Source organism: Peromyscus californicus, unplaced genomic scaffold (genome assembly GCF_007827085.1).
Source record: "Peromyscus californicus insignis strain IS unplaced genomic scaffold, ASM782708v3 Scaffold_18__1_contigs__length_77618521, whole genome shotgun sequence".
Classification (NCBI taxonomy): Eukaryota; Metazoa; Chordata; class Mammalia; order Rodentia; family Cricetidae; genus Peromyscus; species Peromyscus californicus.
Genome location: NW_026294480.1, coordinates 814,179 through 842,133, shown reverse-complemented (window position 1 = coordinate 842,133; position 27,955 = coordinate 814,179). Strand labels below are relative to the sequence as shown.

Here is a 27,955-nt window from a genome sequence, read left to right as displayed (position 1 = left end):
TAAACATACAGATAACACCCATGTGCATATACACATGTATACACAAATATATAGGCACCTCCCAGTGTATATGCACAACATGCATGCACAAACTCATACTTACACATATACACATTTGTGCATATGTACCACATATGTACATACACATCTATATATACATGTGTGCAACTGCTATGTACACATAAACATGCCTATGTATCCCACATGTTTGTGTAACACTTGTGTACACATCTGTGTGACATATAAATGCATGTATGTATACTCACACATTCACACACATTACAGCCTGCTTCCCTCAAGGGTCCTGCCTCTTGCCCTCCTCCACACACCATCTTCTGCCTTATCCCGGCTAAGCCCACTCAGTACTTCAGGTCCCCATTCACAGAGGCTGTGGACAGCGTATTGACCAGCCCGTGTTGGTCCCCAGATTTCTGGCAACGGTTTCTGATGAGCTTGTAGATGGCAAAGCAGGGGATGGTGAGGCTGGGCACCCCGGCCACGATGACCACTACCGCATACACCCAGTTGGGATATAGGACCTTCTGCAGTTTTGGAAACTCCTCCTGGGGAGAGATGCACAGTGAACAGATGGGGAAGAGGTCTGCAAATCTTCATGATCCTACCTTCCACCGCCCACATGCCCCATTGCCTGCCTCTTTCCCCTCAGGTCTCCTCCCTCTCCACCCAGCCACTGCCTGGGCACTTACATAGTCAGGGTCCCAGATGCTATACATGAGCTTTTTGTTGACCTCAACTACAAAAAAGAAGAGGAAGATGAGCAGCATGATCAGTGGGCTGACCACTCTCCATGTCACTTGCCAGAAAATGTTGGGCTTGTGGCCGATCATGAACTCGATGTCCTTGTTGAACCTGCAGCAGAGGCCAGAGGACAGGGTCACTGGTGGCATGAAGGCAGATGGCTGGCCAGTTTTCTCTATCTTGAACAATGGTTGTCATCTTGGGATATTATGCCTTGCCTTCCCTTGATAAGGTCCTCTAACTTTGCAGGCAAATATGTGCCTGAGTAGAGGGGTCCTAGGTTGTCAGCATCTACCACTCAAGCTTCTTAGAATCACCACAGCACTCTGATATGAGTTCATCTCAGAGGTCTCCTATCCTCACCCACTTTCTGTCATGGACAATGAGGACAGTGGGCCATCAGACTTTGCTCCCTCCTCAGCAGCCCGTGTGTGGGCAGCAGCATCCTGAAGTTAGGTGACACCCACAAGACCTGCTCAAAGCCTGCTCTGTGGCAGAACTCCCTTCAGCAGACAGGGATTTGTTGCGATCAGAATGAGACATATGGTGACGCCCTTTCTTCACATCCTTGGGCAATCACCTCCCCATGCTACTCACAGTGCTGTGGAGTTCAGACCACTGTGCGTGTGCTAGTCACAACCACGTTTCAGTTGACACATTCCTTGTTGATGATCCCAAACATCACAAAAGTCACATGTCTGGCCCTGTGCACCTCAGCCCCCACATGGCTTCCTCAGCCTATTAGAATCGGGTCTCCCTCGGGCTGATGTAACCTTGTCCATGTCCCATGTGGACTTTCATTTTTCAGTGACTTGAAATGGGTTTTCCAGAACAGGACCTCCAGCAAAGGGCTTACATCAACTTAAGATACTGACAGATCATTCTAGAGTGGTTGCAATACAGCTTCTCCTGAAGATGTAGCTTCCCGAATCCTTGCAGCAATGGCAATGATGCCCTGAGATGTTGGGTCAAGCCTGAGTTTTAGATAGCTGTTGAGTCCACCTCCCCTCTAGAAGGGCCTAGTCACAATTCCAGAGGTACCACTGATGTAGACCCCAAGTAGATGAATAGCACTGAGCCCCATCTTGCCTCAGGACATGTGAAATCCATGTCCTATAGAGCCTGAGTCCTGCTGCCTTGCACGTATCCCCTCCCCTCCCTCACTTCCCACCTTCTCCCTACCTTTGTTCTGGTCCCAGTGCTGCTCTTGGGGCCCCAGACTGAAGGTTATATTTAGAGTTAGATTATATATAAAGGTGTGTAACCAGATGTGTCTGAATTTTCTTTTGCATTTTCTTTCTCCACACCCTAAGTTACTACAAGTCAGTTTCTAGTATACCTACAAATTCCTGTCTTTGCATAGGTATCAGGGGCTATTGGGAGTTAGAGATACTGTTTAGATCACTTTTAATAAGAAAGGAGGCATCACTTCAGCAAGGTTAACCTTGCCTTTCTCCACCTCTTGAACCAAGTTCCAGGACTAAGCCAATGCCAGCCCACTCCTGTGAAGGAAGACTACATTCACTTGCACAATAGTGAAGGCTTTGTGCCGTGGCACGCCTACCTCCCTTATCCTGACTTGGCTGGCCCAATTTAGCAAGGATTCTGCAACTCAGCTTTTCTGCGGAAAATGGCCTGTTGCCACAGAGCTGCCCCTCCTACCTGTCGACTCCATACAGGTAGATGACAGCAAACATCTCACAAAAAGCGATGATTAACAGAGGGATGGAGCCAGCATAGCTGTCCAGGAGGGAGAGCCAGTACTGTCCCGAATTCAGTGTGAAAATGAAGGCGATGAGATATGTCCCCAAGCAGATGAGGCCTGTGGCCAGACAGGAAGCAGAGCTGTGGCTTCAAGGCTGCTCAATCCAGGGCTGCACCCACCACCACCATGAGGAACACAAGCAGGTCTCCCTTAGACAGTAGGCGTCATACATACCTGTCATCAGTTCTTTGGGCCACTTTTTAGGCATGAGATTGAGGTCCTGAAGGGGTACAGTCACACCCTCCATGTTCCCAAACATGGACGAGAGGCCCAGGCAGAAGAGCATGATAAAGAAGAGCACTGACCAGAGCGGGGACACGGGCATCTTCGTGATGGCTTCCGTGAAGACAATGAAGGCCAGGCCTGTGCCCTCCACACCCTGCAGCAACGCACAAGGTCGCCTGAGCTCTCTGTCCCTCTCCTTCCTCTCCCTCGACTGCTTCCCAGAGGCTGAAGGTAAATCCCTATTGTTGAAGACACCATGCACTTTGGACACAGGACTCGGAGGAGTCCAGCTGGATCTGACCTGAAAACCTCCTCCCCAAGGACCAGCTCTCATAGCGCCGAAGGCACCGAGCAAGCTGCCAAGGGAGGAAAGCAAACCATGGTCCTCCTCAGCTTGTGAACCACACCAATGTTCCCTACAGGTTCAATAGTGGCATTCATCTCTTGGCATTAACCACCAGCTGTTGAACTGGACTGAAGGCCCGTTCAAAAGGGAAATCATGCCTGGCACTGGACTAAGCCAACTCCCCCAGACTAGTGAGGTCATGGATCTAAAAGAAGAACCTACACTACTTTACTAAACTGGCGTACTTCCTAACTACATGCTAAGTATCTATCCTTATACCCACAGATAACTAGAGTCTTCACCTCTCTTCACTCAGAACTTCCCTTTGCATCAGGTAGAGACCACTACAGAAAACAATTGACCAAAATCCAGGGAACAACTGATCTTGGGTACCCATCCCCAGTGGATGCATTTACAACACAACTCTGTACCCAAGGTTCAGGGAACATTATGAAAGAGGGGGCAGAAAGATGTAAGAGCCGGAGGACCAGGAAAACAGCTGTGATATTGCCTTTTATGACAAGGAAGCAGCACCCATGACACCTGTCTAAACAAGACCCAAACAAGACCAACACCAATAGACATGCTAATGAGACAGGGGGAAATCTAAATCTCACTTGAGGGGAGAGGGAAAGGAGGCAGGCACCCCTAAACAAAGAGTTACAGGCAACTGAGGAATGCTGAGAGCAGGAGAATTAGAATTCCCCAAAGATAAGCCCCTAGATACTTATCAATACCAAGAGTACTGGAACAACCTGATCCTCCCTGAAATAACATACATACAAGCAACAGTAAATGGACTAAGCAGGTTGTATTAATATATATATGTATCTATTATATACACATATATATACATGTAACATAGATATGATATATATACATGTATATAAAACAATCAAAGAAAAAGAGGGTATGAATCTGAGAAAGAATGGGGGGGATGGGAGGGGTGGAAGGGAGGAGCAGGGGGTGTTTTATATAATTGATTTGAGAGGCTGGAGGAGTCAAGTCCTAGCAGTGCCAGGAGGGTCATGATTGGTTAACAGTGGCTCCTTCCCCCTGCCTAATTTTTAACTTCTGCCACTTTTGGAGGTAAGATGCTAACTGAGCAACCCCTGTGTATGACTCACAAAAACCAAAGAGGATCCCTCCCCTTACCCACACCTACCTCCGAAAGGAAGGAGTTCATGTCACAGGTCTGGAACTTCAGCTGTGCGTAAGCCTCGGGATTGGTGGCGTTGCACCATTGTTGAAAGGCCTCGAAGTTCTCGGCGGTCACATTGCCCTCGGGCAGGTCAAACGCATTGATGAGAGTCAGGATGTTCCTGGGAGTGGTGAAAAGGCTGCTGTGTGTCCTCGGTGGGAGTTTCCCAGAGGCTGAACCGGCAAGGGTGGGGCAAGGAGGAGTGGGGTCTACGTGCACGCCCTCTGGGTACAGCCCAAGGTGCTAGGGGTCGACTCACATGTTGACACAGTCATCAAAGCGCTCGGTGGCTCGGAAGCCAATGATGGAATAGACCACGGTGGCTGCATACACAGATGTGAAGCCATTGATGATGGACACGATCACAGAGTCCCTCTCACAGTTATTGCTGGGGACAAGAGTGGTGTCACCACAGGACAACATAGCTGATTCACAGATGAGGACATACGTCCCCTGGCTGGGTGTCAGCACGCAGCACAGCAGAACCAGTGTGTCCAGGGCTAAGACTGGGTTCCTGAGTGCTCACCGATGACTGAAAGGCTACTGTGATATAGGAGAACCCAGGTCCTGTCATCTGGGCACATGTGGGCACTGAGAACTCAAGGTGACCAGAGGGCTGTGTCCTGACCCTGAACCAAGCTGCTGTCTTCTTTACTGTGTTCTAATCTTCCCACCCACACAGAGCATGGTTATGGAGACCCTCTGAAAGCCCAGGATAACAAGAGTTGGAGATTCCTAGAATCAAATCCCACCTTAGGCCTGAGGCCAGCCGTCAGCCTCACAGAAGGGACAGGCCCTGACCTCTCACTACCAGGTGCAGCGTCCCCATGGGCTAGAGAAGGAAACCAAGTCAGGTTCTCTACTGCTTGAAACTTATCTCCCAACCCAGGCCTCTTTAAAGATGAGGTTTTACACAGAGAAACCCTGTCTCGAAAAACCAAAAAAAAAAAAAAAGATGAGGTTTTACCTATTTAAGCCATAGTGTTTTGTTTATAAGAGCAATTATGAATTAGTATTTATGAAAGCAATTCAGTCTATAGTCCCAAGGCTGGGAGAATCCAGGGCTGGGTGGGCTACCTGCCTGAGATAAAAAGGAGGAAAAGAGATCCTAGAATTTTCCAGATGGGACTTGACCATTCTGGCTGGCATTTGGGGCAGAGTAGAGTCACCCTAGCCATCTGGCCTTGCAGAGTCTGTGAGCCTCAGAAGGATGGGTGCTCTCCCACAGCACAGGGTGAGATGTTCTAGGGTCAGATTCCAGATGTATTTCCGACCAGCTGAGAGTCCCGAGTTTATGCACTGATGCAGCACAGAGCTGTGCATTCCTGACTCTCAGGGTCATGGAAGATGTGGCCACAGCTTGGGGGGGAGGGGTGACCCAAGGCTTTGGCCCTTACCTTCAGCTCTGTTTGACCCCACACTGACTTCCTGATTGGATCCTCTGGAGTCCCAACTAGAAACATTCAGCACACCCTGAACATACCCTGGTCTTACTCCGGTCTTCCAACCCCAACCCCTAACGCAGCTGTTATCATGCTGCCCATGCCGTCAAAAGAAGAGCACACAAGCCAGCAGAAACGTGCATGTCAAACTGCAGCACGACACCCCACCCGAAAGGAAGACTGCCCCCAAAACACAGACAAACACAAAAGCTGGCAAGGAAGGGAAACTGAGGCCACCCTGCACAGCCGGGGGGAACTTGTGGTGCAGTGCTGTGGAGATCGGCCTGGTGGATCCTGAGATGGCTGGTCATGAAGAGGCACGAGAGTGCCAGAATGGCATGTCTCCTCCAAGACACTCACCAGAACACAGCAACAGCACATGCGACACAAACACCATCACAATTATAAAATGGAAGCCAAGTCCCCGCAGGTGGATGGGTAAGCACAGCTTGGCTGTGGTCAACCAGCCACATAGGACCATGGCACCAACACACTCTACGTCAGGGAAGCATCGGGGCAGTGAGAAACAGGATACCCACCCCGTGCCACCAGTTCTACCCACAGGAAACACTCAAAGCAGAGGCGGAAACAGGCAAGTGCCACCAGGGGAGCTGGGAGTTCAGGAGTGTCTGCTCATGAAAACGCTCCAGAACGAATAACGAATAATAATGACTCCACAACTGTGTGAATGTACTAAGGCCATCGGACTCATGTGAGTGAACTCATACACGAAATACAAATGGAATAAAAATGTCATAAAGAACCAACCTAGGCCCTCTGCATGTGTGACAATTGTGTGACTTGGTCTGTTTGTAAGGCTCCTAGCACCGAGATCAGGACCTGTCCCTGGTGCTTAGCTGGCTTTTGGGAACCTGTTCCTCACGCTGGATTACCTTACTGAGCCTTGATGCAGGGGGAGGAGCTTGGTCCTGCCTCAACTTGATGTACCATGCTATGTTCAAGCCCATGGGAGGCCTGCCCCTTTCTGAATGGAGACAGAGGAGGAGTGGGTGGATGGGGAGGGGGTAAGGGAACAGGAAGAGAGGAGGGAGGGGAAACTGTAGTCGGTGTGTAAAATAAAGGAAAAAAAATGTTAATTAAAAAAAGAAGAAGAAAATAACCTGCCTAATAGAGTATGTGTTTCAGAGTTAAGAATTCTCCAGTGCTGTCTGGCCAGAATTTAAAGTATACGCACGTGTAGTATCTGTTTGCAGCCCAGTGTTCTGTATTGCGTGTGACCTATAACAGTCTACTGACTGATTATTTACACACATGTGAGAGTGAACAGTCCTCTCGGTCTCTGTGATGAGTTAACAGTTGACATTTTGAGCCTGGCTGCTACAAACTGACAGGACTGTAAAAAAAAAAAAAAGTCATAAAAATAATTCACCCACAGATCCCCTCGGGCTCCACTTGCAGCGGCACTTCCAGGGTTGCCTTCTAGAACATTCTCCATGGCACCAGAGGAGGCCTTCTGAAGCCTGGGACCCATTAGTCAGTGACTAAAGGGCATGGTCCAGATGGAACACCTTCCCATCCACCCAGCTCCAGCACATCCTCTGAAGGGCCTGTGCTGCCAGACCACGGGCCACACCCTCCAGGAAGAGCGTCTCCCAGTGTCACCCCTGTTGCAGGCCTGCCCTTACTGTCAGGTCCTGTCTCTGCTCTACCTCTGTCTGATGCCTGAGTCTCTCCTTGGGCTTGCCTACCCCGAGCCTATGAAGTTCTGTTTGACCTGCCAGGATCCTCCACCCACTCCCTGCCCAGCTCTGGCGGTTCTCTCTTGGGCTTATCACCCCAAGCCATCTGATTCCACTGCTTTCCCTGACCCACTGCTGGTCACAGAAGACAAGTCTGGTTGCACCAAGCCAGGCTGGTGCTCACTAAGCCTTTGTGGAAGACAATAAACACCACCTATATCCTCCCTGGATGTTGGGGATTCTGCATAGCTTAGGACCTTTCCAGAAGGTGTCAGGAAGGGATGCATGGCTAAAACTGGCAGGGTCACAGCCTTCAGGATCTGACCTGGGTTCAGGGTGGGCTTTGAGGGCACCAATATACCTGGGGCCTGGAGTTCTGAGGCAGGCTGCGAACAATGTGGGCATCAAGTTGGGAGCGGAGGAGGGAGCATACTAGACCAAGCAGCAGAGATCATCCAGGGACCCAGCCAGGGGACAGCCTCTCAAAGCCTGTACCTGCTTTTCCTGCCAGCCCTGTTCTGTGCTTAGACAGGACTGGTCAGAGGACAACTGCTGAGTCACACTGGCCAACACCAGTGCTGGGTGCTGGGCTTTGTAAGATACCTTCCTTCTTTTTCTTCTTAACAGCACAGCAGAATTCCTCAGGGTCTGACGGGGAAACTGAGACTCCAGCACCAAGGTGCTCCTAGGGGCCCCACAACCCCTGTCCCCGAGGGCCCGCCCTCCAACTCCATACTCACTGCACAGGGTTGTAGCTGGAGAAGGAGATGAGGCCTCCAAAGGCCAGTGAGAAGGAGTAGAAGACCTGGGCACCTGCATCCAGCCACGTGTTCGGGTTGGCCAGCTCTGTAATCTGCATACAGGGACTCAGCTGTGACTACAGGGACCAGGCCATACCCTCCACTAAGGAAGAAGTGAGCTCCTTCCCCAGCAGTGGATGTCATTCTACACAGAGGAAAAAAGTCAAGCCACCCAACAATCCTCATCCAGGGTACATATGTTAATGGCCCACGAGTAGGTTGACCCCTTGCCAGGCCCTTCTTAGCCAGGGCACTGGCCTGGGCGTCAGGCAATTGGCTATCACCATATAGAAAGAAGCTGTCTTGAAGCCAAGAGAATGAAGCATGGACTTCTTCCATGGGTTCTGAAGCCCTGGGGTAGTCTGCTGGTAGATGGCAGAGACTCACATTGGGTGTGAAGAGGAAGACAATGCCATTGGTGGCACCCTTCAGAGTCAAGCCACGGATGAGAAAGATGGTCAGCACAATGTAGGGCAGAGTGGAGGTGATGTACACAGCCTGTGAGGAACAGCAGAGTAGGGAGACACCACATGGGATACAGGTCAGAGGTCAGACAAAGAAAACAAGGCAGACCTTCCCTCTGCCAAGGTCACCCCAAATCAGTGCAGGGGAGATTGGGCCTCACTCTTCCATTTTCCAATTTCTCTTATTATCTGATTCAATTGGAGAGAGATCTTGGATTAATCTTAGATTTTACAGTGTGTGCTTGAAAGGCATCTCAGCACAGAATCAACTGGCCTCCAACTTAGGCCTCATGTGTGTAAGGAAAGACGACCCTCAAGATTGGTGGCAAGGGGCTGCGTGCTCAGCTGCGTACTGTACCTTTCCAGTGGTCTCGATGCCACGAATAGTACACACGTACAGCACACTCCAGGCACATGTCAGGCAGAGCAGGATCCACCACTGGATGGAGCCTGAATCACTGATGGAAGTGGAGATGTTGAGAGTCTCTCGGTACCAGAAGTAGTCCACAGGAGAACTCTTGGCACACTCTTCCACATAGCCTGCGGGAGCAGATGAGCACACACATCAAGCTGTGGGTCAAAAGCGGGGACAAGCCAGGAATAAACCAAAGAAAATGGCTGCAGGAAACATTAAGTGACAGACACCTAGCCAGTGTCTGAAGCATTCACAATAGGACTACACTTGTGCACATGAATATAGCCTCACATATACACATAAGAACTCATGAACACACTCACACACACACACACACACACACACACACCTGTATCCACATACCACACACTCTCATATATGTGCATATACACACCTGTTTGTACGTAGGTGCTCATCTATGTGAAGTCTGCTAAGAGACACTGTTGGGCTCTGGTGTGGGCCCAGACCTCTGAGCACCAGCTCCTTCCTGACTCCTGGAAGAAGACCCCTATCACCACTGAAGCAGCAGATGGTCTTTGGGACTCTGTGGCCATGGCCATGCTCATTAAATCTAACTCCATGTTATCTCATATTACCATGGGCACCTCTTCCTCAAAGAACCAACGGGGGCTCTCCTACTGTAAGAGACCAACCAAGATCCTGGGCAAGGCTTGTCCTTTGACCAAAAGGAGCCCATTCTGGGGGTTCCTGTGAATCCTCAGCACTACTCTGTGGCAGTCAGGACAATGGTTACCAAACAGGCTGCTCATGTCCCTCTGCAGCTGTGTGTATCTCTGTGAGCCAAATATGTCCCATAGGTCACAGGCAAAGATCTGTGTCTCTTTGTCTCCAGAGGAAAGGGGCCTGATAAGGTAGGGGTGGCAAAGTATACTTGTGGCAGAGGGGCCTCTTTGTGCAGAGACCCAGGGAGCATGCTGAAGGAAAGCAAAAAGTCTCCTACAAGGACCTGTACCCTGGCTGGTGACTTGGAGCCACCTGCACACGTCCCATGGCTCTTCTCCTGATGGCCTCAGACATGTGACCAGTGTGAGACATAGGACATCACCATGTCTAAGGCTTTCTTCTTGGACTGTGGATTTCAGTTTTGTTTTGTTGTGAGAGGGTCTCATAGTGAAGCCCATACTGACCTGGAACTCACAGTGTAGGTCATGCTGACCTCAAACTGTAGCAATCCTTTTACCTCAGCCTCCCAAATGTTGAGGTAATAGGTATACCTGTGAATGTGTGTGTATGTGTGTGTGTGTGTGTGTGTGTGTGTGTGTGTGTGTGTGTGTGTGTATACAAGTGAGTGTGTGTTCACGTGTGTGCAGGTTCGGGTGTGTGAAGGTTTACACACCTTGAACACACACAAAATTGATTCAGAGATCAGTTTGAGTAGCATTCCTCAGGAGCTATCCATCTTATTTTTTGAAGCAGGGTTTCTCACTGAGACCCGGGCTCACTAGGCTAGACTGGATGGCCAGCAAGGCCTTAGAATCCTCCTGTCTCTGCTTTCCCAGCTCACTGGTATTGCAGGTGTCACGTGCTTGACTTTTTATATGGGTTCTTGGTATTGAACTCAGGTCCTCATGCTTTTATGGTAAATACTTTAAACTGACTACACTATCTCCCTAGCCCCTACAACATGAATTTTTATATATTCTGTTGCCTTAGAGATGCTCTGGTTTTTGCTAACTCTGTTCTCTAAACATTCAGTTCTTACAAAATGAAAGGTATCTGGTCACAAGGTATGATTTCTTCCATTCTACAAGCTATAGCATATCAGATGGTGTGGCTGCACTCCCACTGGGCTACACCTGGCCCGGGCTCCAGAGAGTAGCACCTAGTCCTAATCTGTCTTTTGTTTAGCAGACACCTTTTGTTTCTCTTGTTGCTCTGTGTGAATCTTGTCTTAGAGTCTCCCAAGGATACAATTCCTATGCAAAACTTGGTTCAGGAAATCTGGAAAACTGTGGTACCTGATGAATCGAGGAATTTGTTCTTGGCACTGTATTTTTGGGAGCTTCTTTCATGTTGTTTTGAACATATGGAAATCAACTGGCTAAAGTGTAAATATAGAGAAAAGTAAAACAGCCTTGGGCAAAGGGAAAGTGTTTCAGTTCTTAGAGACTGGATCCCCCTGCATCCTCAAAAGGCTAAATTCATTCTTAAGATGCCTCTGAGTTTTCTTTCCACAGATCCACATGAACCCACTGTGACACTTTGAGACAAGATGGGACAGAGACAGGGGATGGCATTTGCATTCCACTGTCTAGGGCCAAGGGCTCACCTGTCCGGTTGTCATTGAGTGGACACTCACTCCATGGTAGAGGCTCTTGAAAGGAGTTGAAGAAATACCACATGACCCAGGCGATGATGGTGTTGTAGTACAGGCCCACCATGAAGGATGTGAACATGGAGGCAATGCCTGTGGGGAGGGATGTCACTGTGGAGGGTGCACAGGTATCTCTAGCAGGTGAGTGCATGGATATGCTGTCCCACCCCAGGGACACAGTAGGACCCAGGGAGGGGGCTGCTCCCCAGCCTACAGAGCAGATACAGCCCAGCCAGGACCTAGAAGTGTGACACCACTTGTATACCTGACTCTCTCAGAGTAAGCTCAAATTCCCAGCACTCTGCACCCTTGCCTGCTCTGCCTGTGGCCCCTAGAGATGTATCCAGGCAAGCAGTCATAGAACCCTCGCAAACAGCTTTTTGACAATTTCAGTGGGGGTGGATCTCACTCAGGGAGGCCCACTTGACCTGGGAAAATCTCTGCCAAGAACTAGTGAGAGAAGCAAGCAGAGATCGTAGTGGGCGACGGCTCAGCATCTGGGACAACGGGCTGACTTCTAAGCAGTTCATGAACTTGCTTTTTTGATTGTGAAACTAAAATCCAAGTACGTGTGTGAAACGGAGAAAAAGAAGGAAAAGGAGGAGGGGAAATGTAAGAGCCAGAGACTCAGGGCGTGGGTGGAATGAGAGGGGCAGGAAGGGCCTGACATCCGTGGCCTCTGTGTGCAATGGGCTGTCCAGCACTGGGCTTCTGGAATAAACACATCTGAACTCTCTGTCCATGGACCCTGCCCTCCTCTTTCCTGGCTGGAGAGCCCACACCACTGAGCTGCATTCTGAGCTCTCAGTGAGCCATGTCCTCTTAATGAGACTGTCTCCAAGCCAGAGTTTGTAAATGAGTGATCACATCTGGATTGGGGGCAGTAGTGGGCGTCCTTGCTGAGTGTGCAGGAGTGGACAGAGCAGGCTACCAGCTCCACCTTCTGGCCCTGGAGGCTTTTGCTCTAGGAAAACAGGATTAACTGCTCTCACCTAGCATCTAGATCTTCCTTGTGCTCTGGGCTGTGGGAACTCAGGCGACCTCTGCTGGCCTGTCTGTTCCCTGAGGACCATGAGTAGCCTGGCCTAGATGCTGCAACCCGGACTCCCATGGATTCTAGTGAAGGGTTCTTGAGGGTCTCTGTTAGAAAAAGAGCTTAGAACTGATTGTGAAAGCTAAGGAGGAACTAGACGGGCCCTGTAAACCCCAGGCCAGCTGGAAGCACTGACACACACCTACGCCCTTCAGAGCTGGGTGGATGGAGCTCCACACGGCCACACTGCCCTTGCGTAGCCGCTGGCCAATGGCAAACTCCAGGTGCAGCAAGGGAATCCCCTCCAGGACCAGAAGGATGAGAAACGGGATCATGAAGGCTCCTGGATGGGAAGAAGCAGGACATGTCATTACAGGTTAGGACACCACCTGGGGACAGGCACTTCAAAACCTTTGTTCTAATGATTAGTTGCCACCAACACCCTTGAACAGAGCTGGTATGTAGTAGTTAGCCATGTGAGTGGAGCCACAGCAGACTTCACAGCCTGGAAGGATCCCTCAGGTGAACAGTCTCCACTGTCTCCTCACGTGTGTTAACACTCCTTGCTGGTTTGAAGAACACTAAACAGTGTCACCCTGCTCACTGACAGTAACCCAAAGACACATAGGGTGTCTACTGGCTGAGGATGAGTTGGCCCCAAGCCCCTCACTGACCAGAGCCTTGGGGACAGAGGGACAGAGTTACAACCTCTGAGATTAGCTGCTGTGGGGATGGTGTGTCACTGCACGGTCCACTAATGCTAAATCGGCTGTCCACAGCATGAGAAGGGATGTCTTCACTGGTGATGGTGGAGAACCAGGAGAAGATGCAAGCACCCTTTGGCTTAGAGCAGCCCCATTACTGGAGTGTGTTCTCTACTTCAAAGTGTAGTGAGTACAATGATGGTCTCAAATAACCGGCGACATTGCCCTCATCTGTGCAAACCCTTTGTACTACAGACCTACCAGCTCTAATGTTAGGAAGTGTGTCTCTCCTGTGCTTTAAGAATCTTCAGTGGCATCCTGTGTATTAATTATGTTTCTATAAGAACTATGTTAATGAAAAAAAGTTTACATAATGTATACCAAATAACAGTATTGAGCCTAGAGAGGTGGCTCAAAGGATATTGAGCACTTGTTGCTCTTGCAACAGCTTTCTTCAGTTTCTAGCATCCACATGGTGGCTTACAACCCTCTGTAACTCCAGTTACAGGGGATCTGACACTTTCTTCTGACCTCCATGGGCATCAGGCATGAACACGACACGCTTACACAATGTAGGCGAATGCTCATATACACACATAGTAACTGAGTAAGTCTAAAAAGAGAAAAAAGAGCTGAGCATGGTGAAGAGCTGAGCATGGTGGCACATGCCTTTAATCCTAACAAGTGGATCTCTGTGAGTTCTGGGCTAGCCTGGTCTACGTAGTGACTTCCAAAACAGCCAGGACTATGTAGAGACCTTGCCTCAAAAGAGAGAGACAAAGAGAGAAAGAGAAAGGGAGTGAAGGGGGAGGGAGGGAGGGACGAAGGGAGAGAAAGAATGAAAACAACCACCACTATCAACAGAGTTGAGAAGACAGCCTGTGGAATAGGAAAAAAAACATTTGCAAACTACAAGTCCGTTGAGGTATTAAATTTCTCAGAATATTTAGAGGACAAAACTCAAACGAAATCCAACTTAAAAATGGTCACAAACCCCCAAGAGATGTTGACCTAGAGAAGACACACAGAGTCTAGTAACACTTGAGAAGATGTTCACATCACTCAGCATGCAGAGAATGTTAAGTCCAAATTATGAGATACTACCTCACACCACAAAAGCAGAAAAGAAAATTATAAGCTCACGCAGAGGGGGAGACTAGAGCCCTCAGTACTGTTGGTGAGAAAGCAGAACAGTGCAACCATCATGGAAAGTAATAGGGTCATTCCTGGAAAAAAATTAGACATAGAACCACCACATGACCCAGCAATTCCATTTCTAGGTACTTAAGAGAAAGCAGAGCCCCAACGAGATGTTCGATGCCTGTATTCACAGCAGCACCATTCAGTGGCTGAGTGGATAAACACATCATGACCCATCCGTACGGTGAGATTTCAACACAGGGATGAAGATGGGGGATTTTGTTGAGTTAGGCAAAAGCCAGTCACCAAAAGCCCATATGGTCTACCATACAGGTCCTTGGAGATGACATGTTCACAGAAACCATAGAATGGAGGTTGCAGGGGCAGGAAGCAGTATGGGGTGGTGATAACAGGAACATTTTCAGTTGGAGAGAATGAGAGTTCCAGAGATAGACAATAGTGATACTGTACACTTAGATGTACTTAAAGCCACTGAGCAAGACATTTAAAAATGGCAAAGAGGTACATTTTAAGAAACATGTTTTTCTCACACAGGGAAGCTGAGAGCAGAAAACACAAGAAGCCCTCTCTATACCTACAGTGGCAAGCTTCCCATCACAATTCCCTCTCATCTGAGGGACACTTTAGCTATCACATTTGACCTCAGATTTTGAGTTGTTAAGAATTATCCTTTGAAGTATGCTGCTGTGTGGGCATTTGGAAAGAGTGGTAGGCCAGTGCCGGGGCCAAACCAGACAGAAGATGACCTATCCCAGAACATGCCTCATGACAATGGACAGACTAAACAGTTAGGTACTTGGGGACTGTTTTAAAATAAGGATAGACATGTGCTGCCCTACAGAAAGTACTGTGTCCATGAAGGCCAGGTTTCATCTTTGCACGTATCTTGTAGGAAAGCCAGCACCAGACTGCTGCTGACAGGAAAGAGGTGGCAGGAGCTTTGGAGAAATCACAAAGTTTAGGAGAATTTTCATATGCATTTACTCCCAACATCATCACATTCCTTCTTTTTAGAAGAACACAGGGAGAGAATTGAGGCTGAGAATCGCCACTGCTTCTATTGAAGGTCTCAGTGAGGCTCTGTGCGGACAAAGCTCAAACTGACATGGCCTAAGAATCCACATTCGAGAGCAGTCTGGACTCCCCTCAATACTTAAGAACCTCTAGCCACTGACCTGGGATTCTGTCCTGCTAGAACTCATGGCAGTCCCTGGGGAGAGGTCCAGAGAAAAAAAGCTGTGAGCCCACCATGGTCCCATACATGTCATATCCCTTCATGCCCAGGTGTCTCTGGCACAGACTCCCGGGCCTGTCACAGAAGAACACGAAGACATCACAACATCCCAACACCACTCAGGATGCAGCCTTATCTCTGCCAGGCCAGGGCACCAGCATCTGTTGTATGATACTTTGTGTTCTGACAAATAAAGCTTGCCTGGAGATCAGAGGGCAGAACTAGCCACTAGTTAACCATAGAGGTCAGGCTGTGGTGGCACACACCCACCACCCAGCACTTGGGATGAGGAAACAGGAAGATCAGGAGTTCAAAGTCACCCTGGGCTACACGAGATTGAACCCGTCTAAAAAGAGGAATAGAGCCAGGCGGTGGTGGCTCAAGCCTTTGATCCCAGCATGTGGGAGGTAAAGACAAAAATATAAGGTGGTGGAGACAGGATCTCCCCCCGTTCAGTCTGAAGATTTGTAGAGACAGGATCCCCCTATTCAGTCTGAGATTAGAGGTAAGAAATCTCTAGTGGCTGGCTGCTCTGCTTCTCTCATCTTTTAGCTTTCACCCTTGATATTTGACTCCAGGTTTTTATTGTTAAGACTAATTAGGATTGTGCTTCAATCATCCCACCTGACAGAGACAGGAAGAGACAGAGACATAGAAAGTCAAGGAAAGAGGCAGAAAGGGGCAGAGAGGGACAGGGGGAAGGAAGTACATGAGAAGGGACAGAAACAAAGAGACTAGAGCAGATAGAGAGGCAAGGAAAGACAGAAGGAAACAAGGGGAGAGAGATGACAGACAGAGAGACACAGAGAATCAGAGACAGATGAGAGACAAGATGATGCAGAGACAGGAGAAGCAGACACAGGAAGAAACAGAAAGGGATGGAGAAAAAGAGAGGGAGATGTTCTCCTTTCTCTATAGGCCCTGGGGTTGACCAAGTAAGTGAACCAAGGATGGTAAACCAGCACTTGCTTTCTCTGTGCCCCACACAGGGGAGCCAGTCATGTGGGGTGGGTCAGATGATGATAGTCTGGAGGTTCCTAGGGTGGGGCTCAAATGGTGTTCCCAGCTCAGAGCAGCAAGTTTGATATAAGACCTGGGCTTCTGTGGAAGGTGACAGAGTACCAGTCCTGGATAGGATCTTCATCTCTGAGCTAATGTGCCACCTCTCCGCAGGTGTAGGGGCAGAGGAAGTGGGTACAGGTATTGGACAGGAGGAAGCTGGGGCTCCAGGATGCAACACCAAAGACTAATGTCCAAAGGTCTCCAGAGATAAGGCCTTTGGTGCTGCCCGGAGTCCTTGGCATTTGCTGTTTACACAGAGAGAAACACCAGTAGAGATCATGGCAAAGTGGGGCTGAAGGGAGACTGAATGTGCAGCTTGAAGAAGGCCCAGTTCTGTCTTTAGTCAGGAGTGGGAAGTAGGAGGAGAGGAGAGGGGAGGAGGGAAGGGGCTAGAGGGAGAAGGCAGGTGCTACAGGCGGATTCCACTCTGTTTTCTTTTTCCAGCAGTGGTGTATGCTGCACATACTTGCACATGGTTGTACACAAGGTCATCAGGACTAGACCAGGGGGTCATGGGCTCACAGTGGAGAATCACTGGAGGATGCATGGAGAAGGCTGGGAACATTCTGTGTGGGCCAACCTGGTCCTTGGAAGGAAGGCAGCATCTGGGCCAGGCCCATGTCACCCAACATGGACACAGAACAAGAGTGGGGGCTCCCAGTGGCCCAAGGCTTGTAGCCAGGGCCAGGACATAGATGGACAACCATGCCCAGGGTATCCTGGGTAGATATGGTCACTTCCATGTGCAAAAAAGTAGTATTAGGGTCCAGCTGACCAAGGCTAGCCCATTCTTCTGCACGTGACTGGCCCAATGATCTCCTTGGGTTTGCCAAGTACAGCCCCCAAGTAGGCAGTGTTGGAGACAGCCTTAGTATCCGCCATCACATTCCTTCCATTTCACACATGTGAACACCAGGACCAAGATGCAGTGCCGTTGGTCTAGGAGGCTGACCCTGGACTGCTGTGTGTCTACACTACCTTTGAGTACACAGTCCCCAGGAAAAGGGCCCAAAGCAAGTCCATCTCACCCAGGTTCACTATGGAAGTTGGTGACTGGCCTGTGTAATTTTTGGTGGACAGTCTGAGTTCCCAAGAGTAAAGCTGCAGAGGAGCCAGGGCTGCCGGCTTTTCGTGTCTGCTCAGCTTCAGTGATCCGTGCTGAGCTGGAAGTTTGTGTCGCCGACAAACCTGAGAACTCTCAGGAGGCAGGATATCAGGGTATACGGTCTAAGAGTATTGGATGCCCAGGGACACCACCCAGGTCCATTGTCCCCTTGTCTACTAATACCTGTCGTGGTCTCTTGTCCCCCAAGAGCTTGTGGGAGACCCTTAGTTCTCTAAGTCTATTTAAGTTTCCTCTGGAGGCTAGATGAGGCTAGCCTCACCTACAGGCCTTCTCTGCCAGAGTCCAGAGTTTCAGGTAAGAAAAAAAACCTACCATGTGATAGTACTGTTTGTGAGAAGTCATAGGAACAAGAAGCCAGCCCTCAGGTCAGGAGGACCATCTCTGGGTCCTGCTCTTCTGAGTCCACCTAGCCCAAACACACACACTTCCCTTCCTTCTGGGTGAGTGTCCGGCCTATGTAGGATGTGGGCAACACAGGCCAGAGTGACCCAAAGACACGGCTCCTCCAAGAGGTGTCTTCCCCACTTTACCTGAGCTGCCTCTCTGAAACCCAAGCCCAGGCCCTCTCAGGAAGTAAAAGCTCAGAACAGTGTGACCAAGGAACCAAGGCCATGGCCAGAGCCTTCTCAGCACATCCCCTCTTGTCTTCCCAGGGTTGGCACAGAGGTCTATAATACTGCCTGATCCACAGACCACTTCACCACACACCTACAGGGGCAGCACCACAGCCCCAGGATCCCCAGGGCATTGTTAGCTCAGAGACAAGATGATCTCAGGTGTTGGGAATCCCCATGAGATTCCCACAGAAGCCTGGACCTTAGACACAGCTCTATTGTGGAAACCCTGAACGATTCCTTGTGGGGCAGGCTCAGCCCAGCCCTTCTCTCCTAGGCACAGAACTGACAAACCTGTGCTTGTCTCCTACCCTCGGTTCATGTGGCACCTCCACATCCCTGCAGAGCCGGGGAATGTAGGGGAGCCTGAGGGTGCCCTGCCTGGGTGGAAGTTGGAGGAAGGCCAGGGTCTGTTTTTCTGACCTGAAACTGCTTGCTGTGGGGGTCTCTACATCCAAACCAGGTCCTGGGAAAGTAGAGGGGGTCCAAGGACAGGAGGTTGGAAAGCCTTGGGCCAGTTTTGTTTAGGTCGACTGGATAGCAAAACCTGGGACTGTCTGCTCTCTCATTTGCTGCGGAGCCTGGCCTGAGCGAAAGGTCCTGGCAGAGTCATAAACAGCCAGCCTACACATCTACACAGCGGCACAGTGGCTGTGACAACTTCCCATCACAATGCCAGTGTGTGTCTACACAAACTGGAAGTCAAGAAAGCTCCTGAGTCAGAGAATCCCTCTTAAGAGGAGAATGTCTGGAACCCCACCTGTGGCACACCCCAGGCCCAGCAGAGCCAGTTTCTGCAGCAGCCAGGCCTGCCCATACCGCCACTGACAGTACCACATTAGGAAGGCAGAGCCTGGGCTCCAGGTGAGACGTTCCCCTGAAAGCTCAAGGATGTTTGTGAGTTTGTGGTGTGTGTGTGTGTGCATGTGTGTGTGTTTCCTAGGTGCAGCAGCCCCTGTGGGGCTGGGGATTTAAAAAGCTAGAGTACCAACTGGCAGAAGTTTCTGTGATGTAGGAGCCTATGGGGCAGCTATACCAGTGGTCTCTGTGCCCCAGCTGTGCCCTCCTGAGTCACCTGGAAGTGTGTTGTGGACCACCTTCAGTGGAACAAGGGTCAGAGTCTGGGTCTCTCTGAAAGGGAGGTGCAGCTGGGGAATCATGGGGCCTGGCTGGGGAAGCCAATGTTCTTTTAAAGGCTGCCACACAAGCCGAGGCTTGTGAGTCACTGAGTGCAGCAGAATCACTGAGTGTGGCAGCTCTGCTCGGTGCATGCTGGTCCAGGACCAGCCAGGAGTCCAACAAGACAGGCTCCATCCATGCCCACTGTCCTCTGAGGGTCATCCTTTGGATCCCAACTCTCCCTCTTCCAACTGGACCATACAGTAACCTCCTGCCAAGTGGGTGAGTGTTCTACCCTCAGGGAGGGGTGTCAACTCAGGGAACTAGCTATGCCATCCTCGTCTCCAGGGGGAGATTGTTCGCAGCCCCTCATAAACCACCCAATTCACATGGTGAGGGAGGCACGCGTGTCTCTCACTAACAACTTGAGACCACTGGCCTGCCTCTTCCTTCCCTGTCTGTGACCCTCTTGAGTGCTGAATCTTGGGAAATGTCCATCCTGTATCCTTGGTCCATGTTTTTAGTCTTGGGCTCCTACATTAGCCTCAACCCATAGACACCCACGCCCCAACCTGGGTCCCGGTTCCTACCTCCTCCATGGCTCTGGCATAGGTAGGGAAAGCGCCACACGTTGCCCAGCCCCACGCAGAAACCCACACAGGTGAGCATGTACTGGGCCTTGTTGTCCCATTTGGGCCGGGAGTCGGCCTCTTCCTTTTCAATGACCTCTAATTCATGCAGAGATGGAATCCGGTCCTCCAGGCCAGGGTTGGGCAGCACAAGCCTCACCATGGTGGTCGCTGGGTTGGGCCTGGCACACACAGGCAGTTCAGCAGCCAGAGGGCAAGTGGTGGTGGCCAGGAGCCCTGGCTCTTTATAGAGAACCTTTGGCACCTCACCCCAAGCACCTGGGCCGAAAGGAGGCGTCAGCAGATCCACAGGGTGCGTCCGCAGTGCTGTTAATGCCTTATCTGCAGAGGCACCCAGCCCAACCAGCAAAGCCACCCCCTCCAAACACTGACAGGAGGTCCTGTTGAAGGTCTGACCACCCCTCCCCCTACACAAACCCAGACGTAGACCAGGGTGGGGTGTGGAGGGGGGGCAGTGCCAGACCCACTCCCCAGGAAAGAGAGAAGGACCTCCACCAAATAAATCAAATAGCTGGTGTCTGTTGCGGTCCTGTGCTGACCAGCAGGATGCTGGGTCTCCCCAGACTATCGGAGCTCCCAGAAATCTGTTCAACCTATAGAAAACTGAGCAGGGGCTTGCCCACCCCGTCATTTTTTCTGGAGGTGGTTGAAGGCCTGTTCCGTAGTTGCTGCTCACATGAAGTGCCACAATATGTCTTGGGTTCCTCTAGGCACAGCTCTGGGCTCTAAATGCTCCTCAGAGGACCCATGACTAACCCCAGCATCTGGAGCCCTGCAGGATTTCCGTTCTTCCAGAGAGCACTTAGAAGATGAGGAGATTGCTAGCGCTGATGCCAGGCAACGATGCCGATGAGGCTCTGTCCCCAGCAGCGCAGCCAGCTGGGGAGATACAGAGAAGCCAGTATCACATCTAGGATAGCCACCAGGTGCCAGGAAAGGTTGAGGGTAATGGGCCTTACTAGACCTTTGAGGATAGAAAGCCAAGGAGAAGTTCCCAGGGGTTATGTCTAAACTAAGACAGAAGCAGAGATAGGGTTCACGTCATTCGAACTTTGCAGGGTAGGATTTGGGTGGGGCATGCCCTCTGTTCTGAATACCTCCCCTCTGCCTCCCCTGCCTACCCCATGACTTGCCCACCCCTGGGAACCATCCTGAGCTTCCTGAGGGCAAAGGATAATGCTACCCTATGCCCCCTTCAGTCCTCTCTATGCCCCTCCCACCTACCTTGGTCCAGCCTCAAGGGTCAGCTCTCCAGGAGGGCCCTTCCCGGACTCTGCTGATCCACCCTCCCCCACATCACGTCATGGCCTTCCTAGAACTCACAGGACTTTTTATTTTCTGTGATCTTTCTCCCTTTAAATTGTTCTCCTTTTAAAAATAAATGATGATAGGACTTTTAAATTCTGCCTCTGCTTACTTATTTCATCAGTGATCCACACCACTAGATGATAAAGCCCAAAGCCCAGCTTTCTCTGCGTCCCCTACATTAGCTCCTGCTGATGTTCCTGAATAACAGAGATGGAAAGGGGCATCACTCAGGGCAGAGCAAGTTCAGGGGTCTGACCTTTGGCCAAACACACTGGAAACTCTGATAGGGCGGAGGCCAGAGAGGAGACCAAGTTTACATTTGGAATATCAGAATAACAGAAGGGGAGGGTGAAGAAAGGGCCAGAGATGGAGACGGAGAGCAAGAGACCCAAAGCTAGAGGCAGAAAAAGATCCAGAGAGACAAAGATAAAGAGAGACAGAGATTTGAAGGAAGAGTCTGGAAGACAAAGAGACATGACAGAGATAAAGAAAGACACAGGAACAGAGATGGATACACAAATGGGCAGAGACCAAAAAAAGACCTGCAGAGACAGAGATAGAGAGGGACAGATGGAGACCAAGAGAGATACACAGGGAGATAAATAAAGACACCCAAGACAGAGATACAGAGACAGACAGAGAGAGGCACAGAGGGATTCACAGACAACATAGAAAGACAGAGACAGAAACAAAGAGATGCTGGTGGAGACACGGAGAGAGAGACAGAGATAGAAAGAGGCAGAAATAAAGACAGAGACAGACACACAGAGATACAGAGAAATAGAGAGACAGAGAGACAGCAATACGAAGACATAGAGGATGGGACACCCAGGCCAGGTGGTGAGATCTGGGGACAGGGAATGAAAGACCCTGTGTAGAGGGGAAGAGATGTAGCGTGGCCCAGAAGACCAGCAGGGAGGCTAGAGCGAGGACCCAGGCCTGCTCTGGATACGCAGTGTGAGGCCTATGGAAGCGGCAGGAAGGACTCTGTCCATACGAGACTCTCTGAACAGACCGGACTTTTCCCTCCCTTCAAGTCCTCTAGTCGCTTCCACAGAAGAAATGAGATAGAGGAACTGGGATCCAGAGTCACGTCACCTGGGCAACAGTCTACGTGATCAGTGCAGAGGCCTTACATCCTGTGAGTTGCACACAAGCTGTCTAATGCCAGTCATTTCCTGAGAAAATGGCGGAAATGACTCTGCCTGCAAGGCTGGTGCCCAGGCTGAGTGGACAGGCAAGGCTCTGTGTCAGGACTGGTCCAGATGGGGATTTTCCTATGAGCCCTATGGGACCCTATCATTACCACCTGTTTTCTGCACACCTCCTCAACCCTGCGTGTGCCGTATCCACTGAAGGTGTGATGCCAGGTGTCCCTCTGCCTTACAACCCTAGTGGGCAAATGAGATCGGGGGCAGCTGCCTGGGGTCAGAGCCAAACTTTTTCAGTCTGGGGATCTGGCCTTTTGGCTGGGCATGGAGTGAGACTTAGTCAGATGCTGCCATCTGTGATGCCACTATTAAGGGTCTCGTGGTACCCCTGCTTTTTTTGCACAGTCCAGAGGCAGCCTTCCATGACCTCAGCTCCTCAGGTAGAGCAGCCCAGAACAGCATTTGCATTGCCCAGATATTGATACAGGATCTTGCTTCCTGCTCAGAATGCTCCATCATCACTATCAGCAGAGACCACCAGCCTCCAGTTGGTCAGCAAGGTGCTGCCTGCCGGGCTCTCAGTCAGCTCTGTAGCTTGTTCTCAGGCCTCATCCCCTTGAGGCCCCCTAAGTCTCTCCTTTTGCACAGTGCTGTTTCTTTGCCCGGCTATACAGCTTACAGGTTCTAAGCAAACTGATCACACATACAGTGTGCCAGAGTCCTGAGCTGGTGCCTAAGGCTGGTGAATCCACATCTGTGGGTCCCTTTCCAGTGTAGCTGGAGACCCACATATCCAGCCCCAAATAACTTCTCCAGTTTTTGCCTCTCCTTTCTCACCATGTCTACAGGGCCAGCTCAGCAGGACTGCAGGAGACTGGCCACACAGGGCCTTCCAGACAGGCAAGTTCCTTTCCAGAATCTGGGACAGTTCAGGACTGCAAGTGAGAGGGTGGGGTGGCCATGTGAGTCCTTTTTGCTTTTACTAGAGCAGCACTTGAAAATAATAAAAAAAGATTAAAACCTGCAGAAAATATTGTCACCCCGGTCTTCAAATCTCAATGTCCAGGAAAGGTGGAAGCTTCCCTCAGCACCTGAGCTGAGGAGGTGATCTGGGGCAAACAGGACAGGAAGGGTCCTGCCAAGGGTCCTGCAGAGTGGCCTCCATTCAAACAGTCCCCTTAGTGGCCCCCTTGGGAGCAGATTGCTAGTTCATGTTCTCAGTGACACTTTTTCTATAACACAATGCCTACTCCATTGAGAAGACACAGACTGGAGAAGACACAGCGATTCCTCTTTGTCCCTTAGTTCACTGTTGAGTGTACAGGACACTCTGTCCCTCCATCCCTCCCTGCTTCCCTCCTAAGTCCCAATATCTATACCTGATTTTCACTTAACACCGTATCTTGACAATTTCCCTTTCATGAATTTTTCAAATAGTTTAAATAACTTTTAATTCTTAGATTTAGCTTTAAAATTACACTTTTATTCGGTTTTTCTTCCAAGTACCATTTCTGAGTTGTGACACAGTGAGTTCTTAGTGTACTGGGTACCCATAATTCTTTACCGAAACTTCCTGAGCACAGCCCATCTGATTTCAGCCTCCCCTGTGTCCACACTCTACAGTGCCAGTCAAAATGCCTGTTGCTATAGTTTGTGTCCATAGTGTCTCCTACGGGCCATATGCTGCAGCTTGGTCCTTGAGTGGCAGTGTTGGAAGTGATGGGACCTGTGGAAATGGGGCTCGAGGAGGCCTTAGGTCACTGGGAACACGGCCTCAGAAGGGAAGGCAGGGGCCTGGTCTCTTTGTTTCTTTACATTATTTACATTATGGAGGTTTTGCTCAGCCACATGAGTTTGTCATGATATGATGCCTTGGCTCAAGAGCACCAGACTACCCATGGACTAAAGCCTCCAAAACTGTGATCCTAAACAAGCCTTTCCTCCTTGTAAGTGGATCATCTGAGGAATTTGTTACAGTGACAGAAAGCTGGTTGGCTCATTTTTTTCCAGGTGAATGACTCTTCATGATGTTAATAGATTTATATGATTATCACACGGGTCAAGACCCAGAACATCCCATAATTCCAAAGCCCCTCTTCTAACCCAGGCATTTGACCCCTCCTTCTGAGACTGTACGTTTCTTGTGTAGACTCTTGAGCATCTTGAAGCCCCCATGCAGTCCGTGCTTTCAACTCTTAGCTTGTCACCCCGCACTATCATGAAGTCAGATGAGTGTACAGTAACCACTGTTCCCACCCATCCTGGATGCAGTGCTCCTGAAGGACATGCTTCGAACTGCACATCGTTCTGTTGCTGTGTAGCTAGGGTCCGGTGGTTTTCTTCATTATACCAAAGCCACCATTGCTTCTTGGCACATACATGTCTGTTTTTCTTCAGCCACACATCCATGAGATTAACACTGCCTCCCAAGTCTCAGACAACTTGTAAGGTGCTGCCAGGACTGGGAGCAGCTCAGAAGGGTACACAGAGCCCTGGCTTTGATTTCAAGTATTGTAAATGACGATGATGATGGTGATGATGGTGATGATGATGATGATGATGATGATGATGATGATGATGATGGTGGAGAAGAAGAGGAAGAAGGAGAAGGAGAAGAGGAGGAGAAAGAGGAAGAGGAGGAAGAAGAAGAAATTGTTAAGTACAGCATGGTGGTACATGCCTATAATCCTAGCACCTGGGAGGCAAAGCTGGAGGATTAGGAGTTTAAGGCTAGCCTGGGCTACATATTGAGACCCTGTCTAAAAAAGTGCTGCCAAAACATTTATAAGAACAAGAGGCCATTCCCCCAGACACCTCAGGGCTACATTGGTCCCCCATGCTCTACGCCTCTTGTGCTCCTCTTATATTTTCATCACAGGAAACCCATAATAATCATGGATGCCACTGGTGCTTCTCTGGTAGCCTATGACATTGAGCCTCATTTTGATCTTGGGACTTGGTTCTCATCGTCTAAAACACTGCCCAGACAACTTTCTAAGGAAGAGTGACCCCTTCTTCATGAATTCTTGGGGTTCAATTTTTTTTGGAAGTTGGTGCCTTACAAATAATTCAATGCGCTCAGCTGTTGCCTTTCCACTTCTGATGAGTATGAGGTCCACCACCTACCTGTTACGAAAAGATTTGTCTCTTCAAGGTGCTGAGCTATCCTGGGCCCTTCCTTTCTTGCATTCCGCCTTGCTGACAGGCTGCTCCTATGTAGCTGGTCAGTTCTTCACGCTGGCCCCTGAACTTTTCCTTGGCTTTATACTGGCTCCACCCTACAGCTTCATCAAGAACTTTGATGTTTGATGATTCAGGTCCTGGGGTCACATTCTTATCACTCCATCACCACTTAAACAATTAGGAGCATTTTCCCCCACTGGTCTCCAACCCTCAACCATCACTCCAGCTCCTCAAGAGTCCTGTTCTCATTAATGAAATAGTAACAAAACTCCTAAGATTCTTCTCTACATTTTGGAAATAAGTAGATTGTCTCTCATTCTCTTAATGTAGTGATTACACAGTTCCTTCAGTGTTCTTCCATTCCTGGGATAATCCCAACTGGTCCAGAGATAGAGCTTTTATCCCCCTGAGTTGGATCAGCTCATAACAAATCCATTTTTACATCTCTGAGCCGCCACCATCTACCCTATCCACAATTCTGGGGAGTTAGAGTGGTTGCCATGAGGGGCTTCTAGGTCTCTCCTTAAAGTCAAATATCTGTATAGTTCTGTCTGTGACCATATTGCTGCAAAAAGCTGGCTTTCCCTCCTTCACTGGAATAAACATGCTCCTTGGATCTTCATTAACAAAGACTTTACTTAATATCTTTGCTAATATCTCCCTCTCCCTCCCTCCCCCCACTCTGTGTGTCTCTGAGTCTCTATGTCTCTGTCTCTGTCTCTCTCTCCATCCCTTGTTTCCCTTCTGAGCTATATCTCAAATCTTACTAATTTCTTCAGTTTAAAAAGTACAGTTTAAGGCCAACAAGATGGCTCATTAGGTAAAGGTACCTGCAGCCAAGCCTGATGACCTGAGTTCAATCCTTGGAACCCGCATGGTGGAAAGAAAGAACTGACCCCCACAAGTTGTCCTCCAACCACCACAAATCCATGTTGGTGAGTGGTGTGTGTGTGTGTGTGTGTGTGTGTGTGTGTGTGTGTGTGTGTGTGTGCTTTCCTATTATTGTGATTTAAAAAATGACTAAGCCAACTCACAGAAGGAACGGCTTATTTGTATTTGCAGTTCCAGAGGGATAAAAGTCCAATACCACCGTGATAGGGAAGTGTGGCAGCTGGCAGGCATGGTGACTGGAGCAGCAAGCTAAAAGTTCACATCTTAAACTGAAATAGGACACCAAGAGAGTGCACTAAGAATGCTGTGAGTCTTTTGAAAACTTGAAGCCTGCCTCTACTGACATACTTCCTCCAGCAAGGCCACACCTCCTAATCCTACCCAAACAATTACACCCACTGGACACCAAGTATTGAAACATCTGAGCCTAATGAGGACACTCTCATTAAAGCCACTACAGGGAGCCAGGTGATGGTGGCACATGCCTTTAATCCCAGCACTTAGGAGGCAAAGACAGGTGGGTCTCTGTGAGTTTCAGGTTAGCCTGGTCTACAGAGAGAGTTTCAGGACAGCCAAGGCTACACAGAAAAACCCTGTCTCACAGAACAACAAAACAAAACAAGCAACAACAAAAACCCACTACAGGGAAAAGTAAGGTCACTAGGGGAAGGCCCTGGAAGGGATATGGAACCCTGTCCCCAACACACACTTCTTGGCTGCCATGAGGTGAGTAACTCTGCTCCCCCACATGCTCCCACCATGAATACTGCCTCACCACAGGCCTACAGTCTAGTGACCATGAAGTGAGACTTCTGAAATCTTTTTCTCCTGTAAGCCAATTATCTCAGGTGTTTGGCCACAGCAATGGAAAGCTGGCCAGCACGGCTCCTTTACCCAGCAGTACTGTAAACAACTGCATGAAGAAAAAAATGTCCATTTATTCAGCATCAGCTAGGCCCTACTGCAGTTACAAACACTCCCAACAGTGCAGGACAACAAGTATTCATGAGTCACCGAAAGTGCCTTCAGGCTGAGGTGACCCTGGGACAGCTGTATCTCCATATCTACCTTGGCATCCATGACTGAGGAGAAAGGGCAGGGATGAGCCATTCTGCTGACCAAAGGAATCACATTATCTACCAGCTCTTTTAAGGAATGAGGAGGGCAGGCCCATGAGGTCCCAGTGGGGGATGGGAACAGTGACGACAGGCACTCACAACTGCCAGAGTGGATGACGGCTGATTAGACACAGTGTGGCTTCCCAGCC

At 49.7% G+C, this 27,955-nt stretch overlaps 1 protein-coding gene across 1 annotated transcript; it reads right to left on the bottom strand.

Annotated features, from left to right (window-relative positions):
• Positions 1-295: 295 nt before the first annotated feature.
• Positions 296-20,297, bottom strand: Slc6a19 (solute carrier family 6 member 19). Its single transcript, XM_052742788.1, has 12 exons — positions 20,096-20,297; positions 12,688-12,828; positions 11,408-11,545; positions 9,061-9,242; positions 8,626-8,736; positions 8,179-8,291; positions 4,556-4,684; positions 4,261-4,417; positions 2,699-2,903; positions 2,422-2,581; positions 708-870; positions 296-563 (listed from the first exon to the last, which is right to left on the bottom strand). Exons 1-12 carry the CDS (start codon positions 20,295-20,297, stop codon positions 360-362), a joined length of 1,905 nt encoding a protein of 634 aa, XP_052598748.1. The 3' UTR covers positions 296-359.
• Between the last annotated feature and the right edge of the window lie 7,658 nt (positions 20,298-27,955).

Coding starts and splice junctions, on each gene's coding strand:
- Slc6a19 (XM_052742788.1), bottom strand. CDS start 20,297: ATGGTGAGGCTTGTGCTGCCCAACCCTGGCCTGGAGGACCGGATTCCA. Junction 4,418..4,555: donor TTTGATGACTGTGTCAACAT/GTGAGTCGACCC, acceptor CACCACTCCCAG/GAACATCCTGACTCTCATCA. Junction 871..2,421: donor TACCTGTATGGAGTCGACAG/GTAGGAGGGGCA, acceptor CCTCTGCTGCAG/GTTCAACAAGGACATCGAGT.